Below are 18620 nucleotides of genomic sequence, written 5' to 3'. Positions count from 1 at the left end.
CAATTAATCTACGCCTAACATGCAAATGTGGCATATATATGTGACGAGTGGACAATTTATTTAAAACATTAGAGACAATATACTTCCAATATGTAAGAATGTATGCGTACCAAATATTAATCAATATTTACCAGGTCAACTATATATAATATGCACGATTATATAGTATACACCATCATAATAGAATAGTTTAAAGGCTCGATTACACACTGATACTTTACCATGCTTCTTTGGGCTCTTTCCCCGACTCATGATAAAACTGTGTGATCTTTTTGTCTCCGTCTCGGTAGTCGGTGCGTAGGTTTTATTTATCGTCTGCGGTCATGCCTTTAAACTATGGTGATCACTATTCATGGTTTCATTCTTTATCATTGAATGTTCGTATATAAAACTATAATCCCTCATGTTCATACAAATTTGACGTTTTAGAATTTTTGCATAATTTACAAAAATTGATTTTCTGTAGTTTTTACTTAATTAGCACTAATATTTTGTAAACTTCAAAAATAATCTTTGAAAATATTTGATTTTTTAAAGATTACTAATTAAATAATATTTTTAGTGAGAAAATATTAAATTTAAAATTACTAATCATTGTTTTATTTATGTAAAAACTTCCAAACATGAGCTTCACCACCACTTGTTTAACAATTTAATATAAAAATACTTCTCTTATAATCTATTAGAATTATAGGCGTCACTAGAGTTAGTTAAAAAAACACGAATCTAATTTTTTGTTTTTAAATATAGCCATGAATTTGATGTAAAATTACTAATTAGCAATGAATATTAAAGATTAATATTGGAGATGCATGATGTGAATCTTAAAACGGTTGAAAAATTGAGTTTCAAAAATAGATCTTATATTAATTAGTTCTAAATTTTAGGATCGTTGAAAACTTTTCAAATATAGAATGCTATTGGTTTAGAGAATCTCAGAGATTCAATCTCTACATTATTTAGGCGGACCAGTCCACTCTGTAAAATTAAGAGAAGCAACAGACCGTAGAGCCAATATATAGTGAGATTAATAAATCGTAAATATGTATTCATTGCACATTTTTTTGGGGGTTCAAATCATCACACACTATTTAGTACTAGCATATTATAATTCACAACGGTATTTTTTTTTTTTTAAATGTATCACAAATGATCAGTACAAACTGGTAGTAAATTTAGACAGATAATTTGTAGCCACCTCTTTGTTGCAATTTGTGACCAATTTGTACTTTAAACTAACCTAATCGGAATAACAGATTGTTGTTTCCATGAAAACCACGTCACATTCTTTGGGCAGTAGTAATATTTCAATTTTTAAAATGATGATGAATGTAAAAATAGTATATATAAAATTATGGATGTATCAAAGTTAACTATACAGTATGTGTTTATTATACATACACGTCATTTATACATTAATTAGGAAAACATATATATTTTTTTGGAAATAGACACAATTGATGGGAGGAAGGGCCCACTAATGATGAACATGATCAAACCGAATACACAGTGATCTTTGAACAAAACTCATTTGTTGATGTTTCGGAAAATCTTGGATTTATTTCAGAGACTGCCACAATAATTGAGGTGTGGACAAAACTCAATTTTGTCATTATGTTTCCTATGTTTCTCATAATTATTGGCAGCTGTACACAGTACACAGACACATATATATATTTTGGCATCAATATAGAAGAATGAAATGGGTCACAAAGACAACACCACGATCTTACCTTCATTTTTGTAGCTAGGTTTTATTAATTTAGTAGAATCTTGGAAAAATACTATATAATCGATCATATGGTCTTCTAAACTAAGATGGTATCACATACTAAATCATCATTGAAATCATCCTTTCATTTTTCTATATTGATAAATAACTTGGATTGTTTATAATTTAATAAAATCAAGCTGAAACGAATCAATATGAGTTATGAGAATAACAATCATATTATATTATTATACCATGGATCAGATGTGATAAAATAGAAAGGCCTATCCTTGAGGTTTGTTGTGTCTATTCCTGATGGGGAAACCTTTTAATGCGCTGGATCTTTAATAATTATATGCTTATGGTGGATCCTATATCACTCTCTATAAATAGTTGTATATGCTTAAATAATGTCCCAATGATATAATTAGTGGATTAAATTATATTATTTGAAGTGTTAGTACAAAATTTAAGTTGAAGATTACTAATCGTGTTGAATCCGAATTGTAATTTGGTGTGGTTTTTCTTACAGATTTAAAATATTAGTGTTTTCAGTAACAATGTCCAAAATAAATATCATTTAATAACGATTTGGTACTAGTACTTACTATTTAGGGTTTTCAAATAATTGGTTTAGGACTAGTTTTTCATTTTTTGGCTACTTTTAAATTCAGATTCAGTTTTTTTTTTTCTTTTCAGGATATACAAATGACAGATTCTCATAAATTATATTAAAATTATCATGAGATCTTTAGTTTGGTTCATACCATCAAAAATCGGTTAGTTTTGTTTTATAGGATACAAAGAGACCTTCTTTTTGTCTTTATTTTAGAAACGGTATCTAATACTATAATTATGTTCATGGTGGATCATATATATAGGGTAATAGAGTTTTGGAAAACAAATTGTTTTCTATGCGATCAAGTTTCAACATTTTCAGATGGTTCAACGTTAACTCTAAACATAAAAGAGGAAAGCTGCCAACGAAATGGAAAAGGTCCTTTACAGTTTGCAGATCAAAATTTGCTCATGCACAGAATGAATAGCATATATATATGTATATATATTATAGGATCAAATCATTTGAAAATTTTGATTTTATGTTTCTGTTTTTTATACGACAAGGTAAGAGACTTAAGAGTTGTAGATTTGTAGTGTATTATATCAATTTTTATTTTTTTTCCATGCAAACCCTTAATTAGAGGGAGCCAAATGCGGCGGGGAAATTGGTGAGCCGTATATATCTTAGGTTACACGTCCTTCCATTTGCTCGAGAAATTTCCGATTGCTTAGAATTTAGGAAATTAAGTCAACGTTTCATACAAAATTTTCATTAGTGCCTTTATGAATTATATATGATGGCTCAACCGGTATTTAACTAAATTGTTATTTTGTTATTAATGGTATCCCGGGTCAAACATTAATTCATAATCTACATGGTAAAAATCATCTGTTTCAGGAAAAACTATTTGTTTTTAATTAGAGAATCATATTAAATATTTATTGTCATTTAGTAAATAAAAATTTACCAAAACGAAGTACTATATATAAACAATATTTTAACTGAGCTTAGGGACTGACCGATTATGCTGGGAAACTCTTTAACTGATGTTAGGTCAATAGAAGACAGTACAACATTTTATGCTTACTACAAAATTCGGTTAACATATCGACAACTATACTAATCTAGACGATAAGTTAAACTTAGGTCCGCATTACTCCTTTTTAAAAGTATGCCTTTGTATTTGTTTTGTTCTCGGATGGAAAAAGCTACATTTTTTTTTTTGACAAAGGAAAAGCTACCTAACAATAGGGCAAGCAAAAAAAATGAGTTTCTTTTTTCAGTTCAACATCGGATGATCATATCATGTTTTCTTGTACAATAGGCGTGTAACATCTTATAGAGTGTAGTTATACATCATGTTAGAATTATATTATACCTATAATATAAGAACGGTTAGCTAAACAACAAGGATCATAACTACTAGCTAGAGTCCATTGAAAAAAAACATTTCAAGTTCTTGAGCATAAAACTTGCAATACGTTGAAGCTAGTACACTCTTAGGTTAACATGATACCTAATCTAACTTAATTTTAGTTCTGAAAATTCCTTCGAGGTTTTTTTCATTAATTATAAATTTTCATATAAATTAAAAATTGTCATATCAATTGATCTAGTTTTGTCGAGCATACATCACCCTATTAAAAAAAATAAACATTAAAAATATAGATGCTTTAATTATAAGACTTCACCTATAAATTAAAATCAAATCATTCATATATATTGGCCCCATGGGTAACAACATAATGGCATACATATGATTTAGGAGAAAAGTATACACGATATGAACACACATATACACGCGCATAGGTATATGAGAGTCTCGAGAGATGTATTATTGATGAAAAATGATGGGAATAAGGGTAAACTCGAGGGGAAGAGTTTATTGTCAAGTAAGGAAGATTATGTGTGTTTGATTGGAGAAAGAGTGACGGATTTAACATTCTTTGTCGTGATCTAATTATTCGTCTTTCGTATTCCTTAGCAGCCTTCTTCTTCATATATATAGATATTATATATTGTCAAAACTCCATGTTTTTTGTTGTATTTTAGTATTAATTATTGTATGAAATTTTGGATTACCTCCATTAATTAATCACAACTTACAGAAATATAATGTTAAATTTTGTCTTTTAGTCTTTAAGCATTAAAAATACAAGATTATGATTTAGATATAACAAAGTTTATGTATTATTCAATATTTTTGATATCTTTGTATGATTCTGAATAAATCCATTGAGTGATACAGTTAATTGATTACGTTATATAATTTGTAATTATTAAATTATTTAATTCATTATTTAGATTTTGAGATCCAAAAGGGTTACATCTGATCTAACTAGTAGACAAATCATTTTGCCAACTATTAAGATGTATATATACAGATATTTTAAAAACAAAATGAACAAGGCTTGCCAAACAAAAGAAGGAAAGAATGAGAAGAGAATGAATGAACAAGAAAACATGGTTATGTCATGAACGCTTGGTAAGAACATCATGGCAAATTTAAAATGCTCGCTTAACAAAGTACATGCTGTCAAAGTGTCAAGGAATACGAAAACAATATTATAACATATTCCCATTTATAAAACACCAAGGTCAGGATCAAATAGTATATATATGCTCTAAATAAGTGCACATGGCATGCCTTTACTATTCCTGCAGATTGCAGACCAAATCCTAATATCATTATGATTCGTTTTCTACCATTTGTTGAAATTGACTCGTGCTAGACTTTTTATGTATATTCTCTTTGTAGCCTCTAAATAAATCTATTAATAATTCATCATTATATTTACTGTTATGCCTTCAATTTTCATTAAATCATTTACAAATAATTTAGTCAAATACTCCACTCTCTTAATTCTATAATGTCTCTACAAAAAAATTTAGAGGCATAGTGTACTTAAGCTCCTGAGTCAGATATCATTCATATGATCACTGATATGTTAATATTCTGTTACGAATACACAAAAGTATTCTCCGCATTTATGAGATACGACACAAAATATATAGTTGAGTTCACCAAGCCAATACTAATATACAAAAGTAACATAAATCGTATGATCAAACATCTTTCTGCTTTTGACCGCAATATCAATAGAATATGTGGGGTGCGAGGCTAGTAAGACTATAATAAGGCCGTCGCATTGAGGGCCAAAATATGAATTCATACGGAATAAATTCGCGGATGATTTTTTGTTTTATTTCTTAATGTAAAAAGCCAAATACTGGAATAGAGAAGATACCATATACAACAATATTTATTTGTATTCAAGTGAAAGAATGCTATTAGATGCGATACTCGTTGAATTCTACTTTGACTTTATGACCATTGGTGATTGTTTTTCAGTATGCTTTATTTAATTTAACACTTTCATGTTTCGATTTTTTTCTACTTACATCAACATCTATCTTAAAGAAGCACATATTGAGGAAAATATTTGTAACTATCTAATGGGTATTAATTTCAACACACAAAAAATAAAAACAACCAAAGTGGTATTAATTCATGGAATCTATTAATTAATGACTCCACTAGATATGAGAACATTCATTGTATCTCAAAAGCATATTTTAAAACTCTCGCTAATTTAGTTATTTATATGATTCGAAAGAAATAGTTTTGATTGTGATAAAGAACTAACATTTGACACATGATATATATACATACTGGTACTCTATGCTATATTTTTTAAAAATAATAATATGTATGTAATGTTTTTAGTGCAATGGTCAATGGTAAGTCCAATTGTAGAAGACATCATTACACCAGAGATCGAGTCTGCTCCTTACGAATGTAAAAATTTGGCTAATGAGTCGGTCGGTTGTGCTTTAATGGTTGACAAAAAAATAAATAGTAATATATTTTCTATATAATTTCTTTAAATAAAATTTAAAGTTATAATCAAATAAGTGGAAGAAATATATTGTCCTGTCTTATTTTTGTCATATATATGAAAATAAATTCTTGATTGGAACATAATAATCTCTAATCATTGTTAGGAAAAGAACTCGACAGATGTATGAATGAGAATTTTACAACATTAAATACAAATTAAACACAAATTTTAATTATATACAGTGTATATATATATATATATCTATAAATATGATTTTTTTATTTAATTTTGTAAATACGTATAATCCTCGTTTTCCATCTAGGATATATATGCTGGAATGAACCAACAAATGTGACTAAAGCATAAAACAGCTAACACAAAGCCGATAATAAGGAGCCAAGCCGGCCTTTGTGTAACGCTTGCATTATGTTGATTAACTATTAACATTTTACAATTATAAACCATGATGGCAGATTGATCATTATTCGCTTAACGATTACTAGCTAGTAACGCCATGACATGCCGCTGAAATGAGCCTTAATGATGCCATGGACCCAAACTCACTCTTAGTTAAAGGCGGTCCTGCGAACTTAATAGGAATACATGCAAGCCATAAAGGGTTAAACCTATGTTTAACAAGCTGACAAGAGCAGACACGTCTGATCGAGCTTCTTGACCGTGATCAACCCGGGAATCAAGAATCTTTGGGGAAATACATTTGAATTTTTATAAGAAATTATACAATAATGATCTGAGTCGCAAACAAATAATGAAAGGTAACGTGTTGATAAAATATAAGCGAAATGTATGTACCTACATATAACGGTAGAGGTATGTATAATGTCTATCATCATATAAATATCATGCAGGTTATTGAAATGATAAATAATTAGAAAGCCATTATAAAAAGGGCCAACAGGCAGAAAAATGTTGATGAAGATAAAAAAATTTATCAAATGCTCGAGATGGTTCTTGATGTCGCACCACGTGTTGCCACGGTTATGTCTCTCTTTGAGGAAATATCTGATTTAATGTATTTATTGATAGCTTTTTGCTGGTTAAAATTTTATATATGGATTTGCTACTTATTAAGATTTTAAACACAAAGTTACATTCTATGTTTAAGTTTTTTTTGGTTCTATTTCTTTAAGAGTATAGTGTTTATTATTTAGTATGTATAATATGGATAAAAAATCAACTTTTTAAAGTGGCAAAATTTACAATTCTACAATATTTGAAATAAAATGACAAATCCAAAAAATGATGAGCCAAAAACGACATATTCTGTAAGAGTCCTTTAATTCTTTAATCCATCTTATTATATATTATCATTACTATAAAGTTATTAGTTTATAAATTTTCAACTCAAAATCAATGATACTTTAAAGAATAGTCTATAGTACCATTTTAGGTTTTGTTGTTTTTTTTTTATAATGTGATTCCTAACAAAAAAGAAATTATCAGGTAATTAGATCACAAATGCTCTAGTAACCAGATGTTCATCGTATATGAAACCACGTAAGCTCTATCTTAAAAACACGATTTAACAATGATAATTCAAAACAGGGAAATGAAAACGGCACACTTAAATATCAGGATGTGTACAAGTCACGAGACAATTCTTAATCTAAGACTTTATGTCAATTTCTCAATATTATTAGTAAAAAATAAATAAAATACGTGAAAAAAGGAAAAAAGAATACAGATGAAATTTGTATAATTGACATAAAAGATTCGGAATGATATAACTTAGAAATATGGGAAATTGTTATCTACAAGTAATAAGCATCTTGTATTCTCGATTGTGATTGGCAACGCAATTTATATATATATATACACACATATATACATATATATATATACATCAATCTCATAATGCATTGAACTCTATACATTTTTGCTACTAGTTTACAATTTATGTTCTTGTAAGAGAGATTATGATTAAGTTAATAAATAATTAAAATAAAAAGAATAATGTTATGTTTATTAACCGGTATTCATGATTGACAATTTTTTTTAATAGATTTACTGCGTGTGACTTTAAAACTTTACTAAAACCACATATACGAAAGAGTAGACTCACCAATTGACGAAAGACTCACAAAAAAACTTTGGAGAAATAATCGTATAGAATAATTTATGATGCTTTAATATACTTTCTTTCATTGTCAGAATAAAGCGAGACATCGTAATTTTATTGATCACCTAATGGTATCTTTTTTTTTTCTCTCTCTCGATAAAAAGCCACTTTCTCATTGTTTTCTTTTCTCGTTAACTTCACTTTTTCATTGTTATTATCTTTCTTTTTTTCCGAAACATATAGATATTCATGATTTAACCTACCAGATATACATCAATACAGATAATTAGAAAAGATAAATGTTTTGTCTTCTTGATGATACGTTGTTCAACGAATTGAACTACTAGTATATTACATGTTATGAACTGGTATTACTAACTATGTATAATTTCATTTTTACAAACGGGGGCCAAGTTATGGACACAGATAAGCTGAGACCTATTTTGCTTACTAACATTAAGGGTTTTCTATATAGTTTCCACTATATCAATATTCCCCATATACAATAATATATGTATACACCAATCATTAGTGTAATTTAAGTAGACGTGTAAGTTGGGATGCTTATAAGTCCGACACCTGGATAACGTGCGCAAGTATAATTCACAAAAAATATGTGTTTGTAATTAATCAGTGTAAGTGACATTTCATATGTTTTTGTATATTGAAAAATAAAACACATAAATAATTAGAGATATTTATAAGAACTACATCTTTCTAGTTTCTTATTTCAAAACTCTAGTTTCTTTTTTGAAAATGAAACTAACAAAAAAGAGATAATAGTTCATGATTTGAGATCCCTTCTTAAACGTTTATTAACTATTTCAGTAAACAAAATTAGTAAGTTTATTTTCTATTTTTTTCAAAAGATTCTGGCATAACAAAAGTTTTGAGACAATTTTATACAGTGTATAATACTGAGCAGCGAGAAGAGATAGGGAGAGAAAATAGTGTTGATGAAAGAGGGGCAAGTTTGATTGGGGGAGGTTGAAGAAGCGTGTGATCGAGAACTTTGAGCTTATGATTGATTAATATATTTTTTGTTCTGCCGCCGCAATGCTATTGGACTTATTCATAGCTTCCTTTACGATAACAATAAAAAAATAGAATAATAAAAATATATGTGGTCAATTTAAATCTTCAGGTTTTCCATCATAATCACATGAATGATATATATTATTCATTTTAGCCAACTGTAATTGCGACATGTATTCATATACCCTCTTACATATGCGAGATTCGAACGTCAAATTACAATTGAAGTCAAATTATATGCGATCTGTGCATGTAGTAATATTATACTAGATGCATACATTAATTGGAAACTTACATAAATAAATATATATATATATATAAGCGGAAACTTATATACTTAAAGCTAATATAGTTGTGTATTAATTCATGTGATTATGATGGAATTTTTTTTTAAAGTATTCTTCTTAAAACATTACATGGAAAATAAGATGGAACTTGAGATATTAGTTAAAGAGTATACTACAATAATTTAAAAACTTCTGGTGTACAAATTAAGTTATTCATTGCTCATTTTAATTTGTTTTGGATTAAAAACTCATGACTTTGACAAAGTACTACAAGATATATTTAGAGTTCACGTAAAAAAGAGATTACTGATAGATGACTTAAACAAACTGACCATTTCATCCCATGTGTTGAATCATCTCACTTGCCATGGTTCACAAATCTTGCATTCTGATCTTATGATAGGATGTATCAACTGCATCGAGCATCAATCAATCATCCATGAACAACTGAAAACATCAAAGTCTTATTAATTTTGTTATTATTATTTGATGAAACATCAAGGTATCTAAATGCACTATCAATTGGTTGATTTCTTCATTCTAGGAGGAAGTACATTTAAAGCATTTTGTAAAGTAACAATTAAGGTTTTTTAGCGCCAAACTTAAAAAGATAATAGTGCATATATATACTATAATATTGTGTATTATGGTATTATGTTTATATATAGAGGCAAAACTAATTAACAAAAATGTTTCAAACGTCCTCAATAGTATCTTAAAGATACTTTATCGTATATGTGGATTAATTAGTTCCACGAAATAAACTCTTATCACAAGTAAATTATATGACAGTTACGTATCAATAATTAGCTTATGTTTGTCTCGTATTGCAACTATAAAAAGATGAATTTCATATAAATCATCTAAGGAGAGAGAGATGGGACAACATTAACGTGGATAGCATAAGGTCCATCCATGCATCGATAGCCTATCTCAAAACGCTAGAGCTAGCCCTAGCTAAATAATAAATACATACCCACTCTATAGATAATGTGTATTATTTGTGTATGTATATTTGTGTGTGTCTTTCGCCTAAGCCTATGGGATTTGAAAGCTATAGACCAACCGAAGAGAGGTAAAGGAGAAGAAGAAATCTAATAAAGTTAAAAAGGAGAAATAAAAGAGAGACATCACTTCTTAGATATTGTTTTCGCTTTTCAAACTTCAACCTCATGGGACCACTAACGAATCTTTTGTTGTTTTTTAAGTTTTTTTTTTCACTTATTAACTTTTCTTAATTGAGAAATTTACTCAATCTCTAGGGGTCGGGTTACTTTTATCCATATGTACTATGATTTTTCTTTTCCTTACAATCAATCGAAACGGTACCTTTTTCTTTCTTTGGGATTGTGTGCCCAACCTTATTTCGATTCGTGTCTATAAGAACTAGAATTACTAAGAAAAAAAAAATATATATATATATATCTTGTACAAAAATACAAAACATCATATATCTTATTGGTATCTACCAAAGCGGTATGAAAAAAAAAAGACTACAGTAAAAAAAAAATTGGTATAACTACCAACCAACAGAATGACACACGAGTATTAATTACACAAGGAAACACAATTACTAATAACCTTATCAAACGATTGTGACATAAATGTGTCCGGATCCATCCGAAATCCCCTTAAAGATAAATAAATTATATATAAAATGGCGACTAATAAGTGTTACTAAACTAGGTTATCCTATACGACGATCAAGGAGAAAAAAATGAGTCAAAGATCTTCAAACTTAAGCATATTCCTTAGCTGAAACTAATTAAGATACCATTGCGACAAAAATAAAAATAAAAAAGTAATGATGAGTAATTTACAAGCTTCACTCATACTATAATAAAACTGAAAGAAAAAAAACACTCAATTCAGACGTTTCGGGTAACTGACAACGTGGACTACCTAGACATGCCATTGACGCTTCTTCGTGACTTCATCTGTGACCAATAGCCTTTGTCGAGAGACACATTTGATGTGTGCAGCAGCAGAAAGAATCCCCTCCCTCTCTACACACTTCCAAAAAAATATCACACGTTGCAAAGTGGGCCTTAGACAAGTGGATCAGGCCCAGTGACTTCAACGTCGCTTCTATGATGATAAGGACAAGACAACATACGCATAGGTACATAACAACATTACAACCCTAAGCATGAATTATTAGGCATTTATGATTGGTATTAATGATTCTCAAAAGCTGCTTTATATATATATAAATTAAACTGTTTTTTAGTTTGTTTGGGACCTTGATTGTAACCTGTGTTGACCAATGTGTCCGTGAGAGTTTATAGTACTTGGGATGATTTTCGAGATCTCCACTTCTGCCTATTTGTTTGGGCTGGGCCTAGTTAAAAAAAGTTTAAGGCCCATATCTCTCTCCTCTCTCATCATCAACAATGGTTTTACTGGGTCAACTTTTTTCACCAAGAAATCAATTCGTCACCTTTTGATATGGGAATGTGACAAAAAATCATCAATCTGGGTTCTGTCTGATTTTTTTTTTTCCTTGTCTATGACTTTTTGTCTGATTCGTTTGTTCCGGCGATTCAACTCTTCTTCAACGCCCTGAGTCACCCACGACCACGACATTAGAGAGAGAGACGACGATTCATATATTCATCTTCTTCTTGTCCCGTTGACCTGTTTTCGATCTGGAAATGGTGCTGTTGATTCTAAGTCAGGGCTCTTAATCGGGTTTGTAAAACAGAGAAGGTGAAATTTGAATGTAAATTGAATGGACTTGAAAATGGATAATGTAATTGGGGGCAAGTTTAAGCTTGGTCGGAAGATCGGTGGTGGCTCTTTTGGAGAGCTTTTTCTAGGTATAAAAATTGTTCCTTTATCTTTTCTTTTTTTAATCGTTTCTAATGTGATCTGTCTCTTATGTTGTTGTTGTTAGTATTCATTTTTTTGGATTACCTTTGAATTAAATCTTGTTCTTGAAAATATATATTTCAGCTGTGAGTCTGCAAACCGGAGAGGAAGTTGCTGTTAAGCTGGTATTATTCATATCTTATCTTTTCTTTCTCTTTAGCTTTGTATCAATAACATGTGATTTAAGATTGAGGAGACGAGTAAAAGTTGGAATTTTTAAGCTTTCTCATCAATTTGTATCAATCCCATTGCGTTTATCAGCTAATGTATCGTCCATAGCTTCTTAAGTATCAAAATACTCATCTTTTTCGTTGCTGGGGGATTCAACAACGGATTACATCTAACCATCTGTAAAATTTTTGAAGGAACCTGCGAAAACTAAGCATCCCCAACTTCATTATGAGTCGAAGATATACATGCTTCTACAAGGAGGAAGTAAGTTTACAACTCTGATATGACTTTTCTGGTCAAAATCTGTAGCTGCTATATGTTAAAAAAATATGCTTTAGCTGTTGTGCTCATCTGATATTGCATTTCCTGGATTTAATTTGTTTTCTGTGGTGGTGAAGGTGGCATCCCCAGCCTCAAGTGGTTTGGGGTTCAGGGAGACTACAATGCGATGGTCATTGATCTGCTTGGGCCGAGTTTGGAAGACTTGTTCAACTATTGTAATAGGAGGCTCACTTTGAAGGCAGTTTTGATGCTTGCAGATCAACTGGTGAGTATCAATTATCAAGTGCTGCTGCTTTCACTTTGTCAAGGCAGAAGAAAATAATGTATTTGTTAATTTTTGTAGATTAGCAGAGTTGAGTACATGCATTCAAGGGGATTTCTTCACCGTGACATAAAACCTGACAATTTCTTGATGGGACTTGGTCGCAAAGCAAACCAGGTGCTTTTTTTGTGTACACTTTCTGTTATGCTAGATTCCATCTTTCTTCTTTGTTACTAAACTTGAGTTTCTGCTTTAGATTTCCTACAGTACAAGAAGCATAATTTTGTTTTCTGTATGCTGAAATCATGTCCTGATTGATTTTGTATCTAGGTGTATATCATTGACTTTGGCCTTGCAAAGAAGTATAGGGATCTTCAAACACATAGGCACATCCCTTATAGGTGATTTATGGTGCTTTCATGGGCACTGTTATACACCTTTCATTTTATATTTACTTAATGCTTACACCTATACTCATGTTCTGTTTTCATTACAGGGAAAATAAGAACCTTACTGGGACAGCTAGGTATGCTAGTGTCAACACTCACCTTGGAGTTGGTAAGCAATTCACCCACTTGAGATGTGCTCCAAATTTGTGTAATACAATTCCTTTAAAATGTGGCTGTTTGCGAATTTGTTGGCAGAACAAAGTCGAAGGGATGATTTGGAGTCTCTTGGTTACGTGCTCATGTATTTCCTGAGAGGAAGGTTGTGCATCGAGATCCTTTTTTTTGTCTGACTGTATAGTGTATCTTGGCACGTGCTTGTTCTGGTCTGATTTTTTCTGGGATTTTCTTGGTTCAGCCTCCCATGGCAAGGACTAAAAGCTGGCACAAAGAAGCAGAAGTATGACAGAATAAGCGAGAAGAAAGTTTCAACTCCTATAGAGGTATGGTAACGACATAATATGGCTTAGACACCCTTGACTGGATCTCTCTCTCCTTGTCACATAGATCACAGGTTAACTGTTTGTTACTATACTTGTAACAGGTCTTATGCAAGTCACATCCACCGGAATTCGTATCATACTTTCAATATTGCAGGTCTTTACGATTCGAAGACAAACCAGACTACTCATATCTAAAGAGGCTATTCCGAGACTTGTTTATCCGTGAAGGTTTGCATTTTCTGTGGCTAAACTTTTACTTCTTGATATCTCTATAAATGTTTCACTCTTTTGATAATAAAATGGATTCACGGTATCAGGTTATCAGTTTGACTACGTATTCGACTGGACTGCATTGAAACACCCTCAGAGTTCCAGATCCCACTCCAGCTCCCACGAAAGGGTGAGTACACATGTCTGTAGATTTCTCCATCTTAGTATCAAGTGTCTTATCAATACTCACTTCGATGTATTGATCTCTTCTTTAGCATCGAACCAACAGACCAGGGATGGCTGCGGGACCGTCTGCTGAAAAACCTGAAAGGATTTCAGGTAATGAATCCTATACTTTTTCCAGAGTTAAGAAACATACAAATCTACTTAGCTAAGAGGTGGTCGGTTCTGATAATTTAATCCTGTCTATACCCTTACAGTAGGGAACATCCGCGATAAATTCTCAGGTGCGGTCGAAGCATTTGCGAGAAGGAACGCTAGAGGACCAAGTCCCCATCAAAACCATACTAGACATCGAACTCTTGACGAAATTCCTTCAATGAAACCAGCTGTGGTAAAACAATATAACCATCCCAGTTTTATATACAATCACAATTCTGATAAAAGAATGTGCATGAAATGAATCTTAATTATTTGCTCATTCTTGATGTCATTTTATTTGTCAGAATATGGTATCTGAGAAAGGAAGAAACACGTCCAGATACGGAAGTGCTTCAAGAAGAGCAGTAGCCTCGAGTAGTAGGCCGAGCTCATCAGGAGAACAAAGAGAGAGCCGGGAGTCTAGCCGAGTGGCATCAAGCGGTGGTGGGAATGTGAGACCATCTGTCTTTCAGAGAACACAAGCAGCAGCTGCTGCTGTGAGTGGATACGAGTCAAAGACAGCCTCTGCCTTTAACCGAGACAGAGTGGCTGCTTCTAGGACAGCACGTGACGAGGCTCTCAGAAGCTTCGAGCTTCTTTCCATCCGCAAATGAAGCCTTGAATGGACTCTTCTTATCTGTAAATTGGATTCTTGTTTACATATGTTGTTTGTTTGGTCCTCCTCTCCGTTTCCACGAAACTCCCAATTTTTCATGTATTGTTATCATTATTACTGTCATTCTCTGGATTTTGTATCAATTTTTACACACTTTTTTAATTGTAATCACCACAACTTGTTGAGCTTAATTCTACATATCATGCCATTGAACTCTTAACTAATTTATTCTTTCTTTTTGTAACAAAAAAAAAAAAGAAAAAAAAAAAGAGAGAGAGGACAAGTATGAACATTATTCTTCAGCAAAGCGACGTCGTTTCAAGTGTTCTACACAAACTAACGTGTATATATCGTCTTCGTCTCTTTGAAAGCGTCAAGTTTAACGGCAGCTCCGTCGGTGATCGTGTCCATGACTCAGAGGGAGATCGATCTAACATTCTAGTTCATGGTTTTGAATCTAGAAAGGCACAAACTTGATTGCGTTAAAAGGTCCTATTTTTGTTCTTTGTTTGTTGTTGGAGAATTTTGACTTTAAGGTGCATAAAAGAAAGAAGAGATTCTCTAGGGTCAATTTTGATGTTTGATGAATTTATTATATAGGTATGCTTTGAATCTGGATTGACCCCAAAAACCAAAAAAGGTGAAAGCTTGAATGATTTGCTGTGGACACATGTGGAAATCAGGAGGAGAAGATTTGCAAGGTTTCTATCCAGTTAGATCAGAATGTGTAGCAGATGTTCCCAGGACCAGATTCAAATCAAGGGTTTGTCTTTTTTTTTTCTTTTCATACCAGTCCATGTTCTTGATGTATAAAGCTTGTTTCCAAAGTTTTGAGTCTTTTTTCATTGTGGGATTTTTGATCAGGCTGGCAAAACTTTAAGTGCTAGAAGATGGCATGCTGCGTTTACTGAAGATGGACATTTGGATATGGAAAGAGTTCTCCGGCGTATACAGCGAGGGGTAAGTCTATTTTGGTTTTATATTCTCTCTTGTTTTAGTCTACGGCCATGTTTTTTTTACTTGGATACATGTTCAGGGGATTCATCCCTCGATCAAAGGAGAGGTTTGGGAGTTTTTGTTAGGAGGTTATGATCCCGACAGTACCTTTGAAGAAAGGAACATATTGAGGAATCACAGAAGGTACTACTATTGTCTTTTGTGCTATCCTTTTACTGAATGCGCAGTAGTTTGGTAGATTCTTTTGAGTAATGTTGTTTTCCTCTCAACATTGCACTTCATATTGCTGTACTTGTTATCTAAGGGAGCAGTATTATGCTTGGAAAGAAGAATGTCGACAAATGGTTCCTCTTATTGGTAGCGGAAAATTTGTCACGATGGCGGTTGTTGCGGAAGATGGACAGCCATTAGAAGAATCATCCGTAGAAAATCAAGGATGGTTTGTAAAAACCGCTATAACAGATAAGCGTCTGCTCCAGTGGATGCTTGTGTTGAGTCAAATCGGTATTGTTACCGCTACTCATAAATAAGTTTATGTTCTTTAGCATTCTGTATAAGTATCAAGAACTTGGAACTCATAGATACGGCAAGTGCCCTTAAAGAACTGGTAATAAGGTATAGTTTTGTTACAGGTCTTGATGTTGTTCGAACAGATCGGTATCTCTCCTTTTATGAGAATGAGAGTAATCAAGCAAGACTATGGGATATTCTTTCCATATACACATGGTTAAATCCTGATATTGGCTATGTTCAGGGTAAGTCCACCTTGTTGTTAATGCTTAAATCTTCAATAAAGGTGAACATATGAAGGAGAGGGATTTAATCACCAATTTTGTGTAGGAATGAACGACATATGTTCCCCAATGATAATCCTACTCGAAGATGAAGCCGACGCTTTCTGGTGCTTTGAGCGTGCAATGAGAAGACTAGTAAAGATCTAAAGCCTATTGTCTTGTTTTGTGTCATCACTGGGTTTTGTTGTTGTTTACATGGTTTTTGGTTTTCTTGAATTTTAGAGAGAAAATTTCAGGACAACAGCGACATCAATGGGCGTCCAGACTCAACTGGGTATGCTCTCACAGGTTATTAAAACCGTTGATCCTCGGCTCCATCAACATCTAGGTACTCCTTCCTTTTGCCTTCCATTGAGCTACGTTTTCTCTTGCACTTCTCATGGTTAGTGAAGACGTTATACTTTTTTTCTGTGACAGAGGATCTCGACGGTGGAGAGTATCTGTTTGCTATACGAATGTTGATGGTATTGTTCAGGAGAGAGTTCTCCTTCCTTGATGCTTTGTACCTTTGGGAGGTAACAAGACTCTGAATATGTTTCTACTTTGGTTACAATAACTCATCCGTATTTCTTAATGTCATAAGCTAAATCTGGGGATGTGAAAATTGATTTCCGTTCACCTGAGAGAACTCAATTCATGTTCTTTCAGGGTTTAGAGTGTCTGATCTGAGCTGATAATAAGACTGTGAGATAGAATTTTGTTTCAGCTGATGTGGGCTATGGAGTACAATCCAAACTTGTTTGGATCATACGAGAAACCAGAGAACAGAAACAACTTCTCAGAACAGGATCCAAGGTTACTGAAGAAGTATGGAAAGTTTGAGAGAAAATATGTAAAGAGTGGCCACAACGAGCAACACAACACGCTCGCTGTTTTCGTAGTGGCAAGTGTTCTTGAAACAAAAAACAAACGTCTATTGAAGGAAGCTAAAGGCTTAGACGACGTTGTTCAGGTCTCTCTCTCTCTATGCCACAATACCTTCTGAGAAATTTCAACTCTTCTTTCTCGAGTTTTATGTTGATTTAGTTGTGTTTTTATTTTCTTTGGTTGGTTCCAGATTTTGGGGGATATAGCGGGTAATTTGGACGCGAGAAAAGCTTGTAAAGAAGCATTGAAGATTCATGAAAAGTTCCTGAAAAAGGTTACTATTTTTCTCTACTCATGTTCTTCCTAATTCTTGTTCTACTTCTTACTTGCTAATAATGTTTTATGTTTATATTGTTCTTGCAGGCTAATAGGCAATAGGACATTGCTTAACCTTTAACCATCCATTTTCTGGTTTTGTTGTACTGATATTAATATCTATCTTGGCCGATGGACGCCGATAAATTTTGTGGGAAGGATCGTTGAGAATGCTCTGATTTCTTTTGTTCTTTCACTTCTGTAATCTTTATATTTCTATGCATTTGAGTTTCCCGGTTGTATATCTTACATATTCGTTTGTTGATACCGTGTGCTTAAGAAACTGAACATGCGTGCCGTTTCTTTTCTAAAAGAAGGAACTTCTTGATGTATCATGAGCACATTGTCTATGAATCACACCACGTGATTCACACGCACGTTAGCAAGAGAAAGCTATTGCGGCAAGAATGAGTGTCATTTTTGTATCCACTATACGGTATACCAAAATAATCTTGTTATGACGTTAACAAGATTCGTAAGTCTCCTTA

The 18620-nt window shown here is 32.4% G+C and overlaps 2 protein-coding genes across 4 annotated transcripts; both read left to right on the top strand.

Annotated features, from left to right (window-relative positions):
* On the top strand, positions 11930 to 15390 carry LOC104717349 (casein kinase 1-like protein 6). Its single transcript, XM_010434903.1, has 14 exons — positions 11930 to 12336; positions 12473 to 12513; positions 12754 to 12823; positions 12958 to 13106; positions 13185 to 13280; positions 13434 to 13504; positions 13600 to 13661; positions 13748 to 13811; positions 13908 to 13992; positions 14094 to 14220; positions 14310 to 14392; positions 14478 to 14541; positions 14643 to 14776; positions 14889 to 15390. Exons 1-14 carry the CDS (start codon positions 12249 to 12251, stop codon positions 15195 to 15197), a joined length of 1443 nt encoding a protein of 480 aa, XP_010433205.1. The 5' UTR covers positions 11930 to 12248; the 3' UTR covers positions 15198 to 15390.
* On the top strand, positions 15481 to 18460 carry LOC104717348 (TBC1 domain family member 15-like). Of its 3 annotated transcripts, XM_010434902.2 has the most exons (12): positions 15497 to 15688; positions 15800 to 15962; positions 16064 to 16159; positions 16236 to 16339; positions 16461 to 16660; positions 16789 to 16911; positions 16997 to 17085; positions 17173 to 17278; positions 17368 to 17465; positions 17657 to 17902; positions 18008 to 18091; positions 18181 to 18460. In XM_010434902.2, exons 2-12 carry the CDS (start codon positions 15852 to 15854, stop codon positions 18193 to 18195), a joined length of 1272 nt encoding a protein of 423 aa, XP_010433204.1. In that variant the 5' UTR covers positions 15497 to 15688; positions 15800 to 15851; the 3' UTR covers positions 18196 to 18460. The 3 variants fall into 3 exon arrangements, with proteins under 3 accessions (XP_019086860.1, XP_010433204.1, XP_019086861.1); XM_019231315.1 differs by lacking the exons at positions 18008 to 18091; positions 18181 to 18460 and having other exon boundaries at positions 15481 to 15688; positions 17599 to 17750; XM_019231316.1 differs by lacking the exons at positions 15497 to 15688; positions 15800 to 15962; positions 16064 to 16159 and having other exon boundaries at positions 16247 to 16339; positions 16468 to 16660.

Source organism: Camelina sativa, chromosome 10 (assembly GCF_000633955.1).
Source record: "Camelina sativa cultivar DH55 chromosome 10, Cs, whole genome shotgun sequence".
Classification (NCBI taxonomy): Eukaryota; Viridiplantae; Streptophyta; class Magnoliopsida; order Brassicales; family Brassicaceae; genus Camelina; species Camelina sativa.
Note: the sequence above shows the minus strand (reverse complement) of the source record. Positions and strands in the feature narration are given on the sequence as shown.

Bases quoted from the DNA above. Each gene is read 5' to 3' on its own strand.
- LOC104717349 (XM_010434903.1), top strand. From the start codon at position 12,249: ATGGACTTGAAAATGGATAATGTAATTGGGGGCAAGTTTAAGCTTGGT. The intron at 12,337-12,472 runs GTATAAAAATTG...TATATATTTCAG, and splicing joins TTTTGGAGAGCTTTTTCTAG to CTGTGAGTCTGCAAACCGGA. The intron at 14,393-14,477 runs GTGAGTACACAT...TCTCTTCTTTAG, and splicing joins ACTCCAGCTCCCACGAAAGG to CATCGAACCAACAGACCAGG.
- LOC104717348 (XM_010434902.2), top strand. From the start codon at position 15,852: ATGATTTGCTGTGGACACATGTGGAAATCAGGAGGAGAAGATTTGCAA. The intron at 16,912-16,996 runs GTAAGTCCACCT...AATTTTGTGTAG, and splicing joins TGATATTGGCTATGTTCAGG to GAATGAACGACATATGTTCC. The intron at 17,466-17,656 runs GTAACAAGACTC...ATTTTGTTTCAG, and splicing joins ATGCTTTGTACCTTTGGGAG to CTGATGTGGGCTATGGAGTA.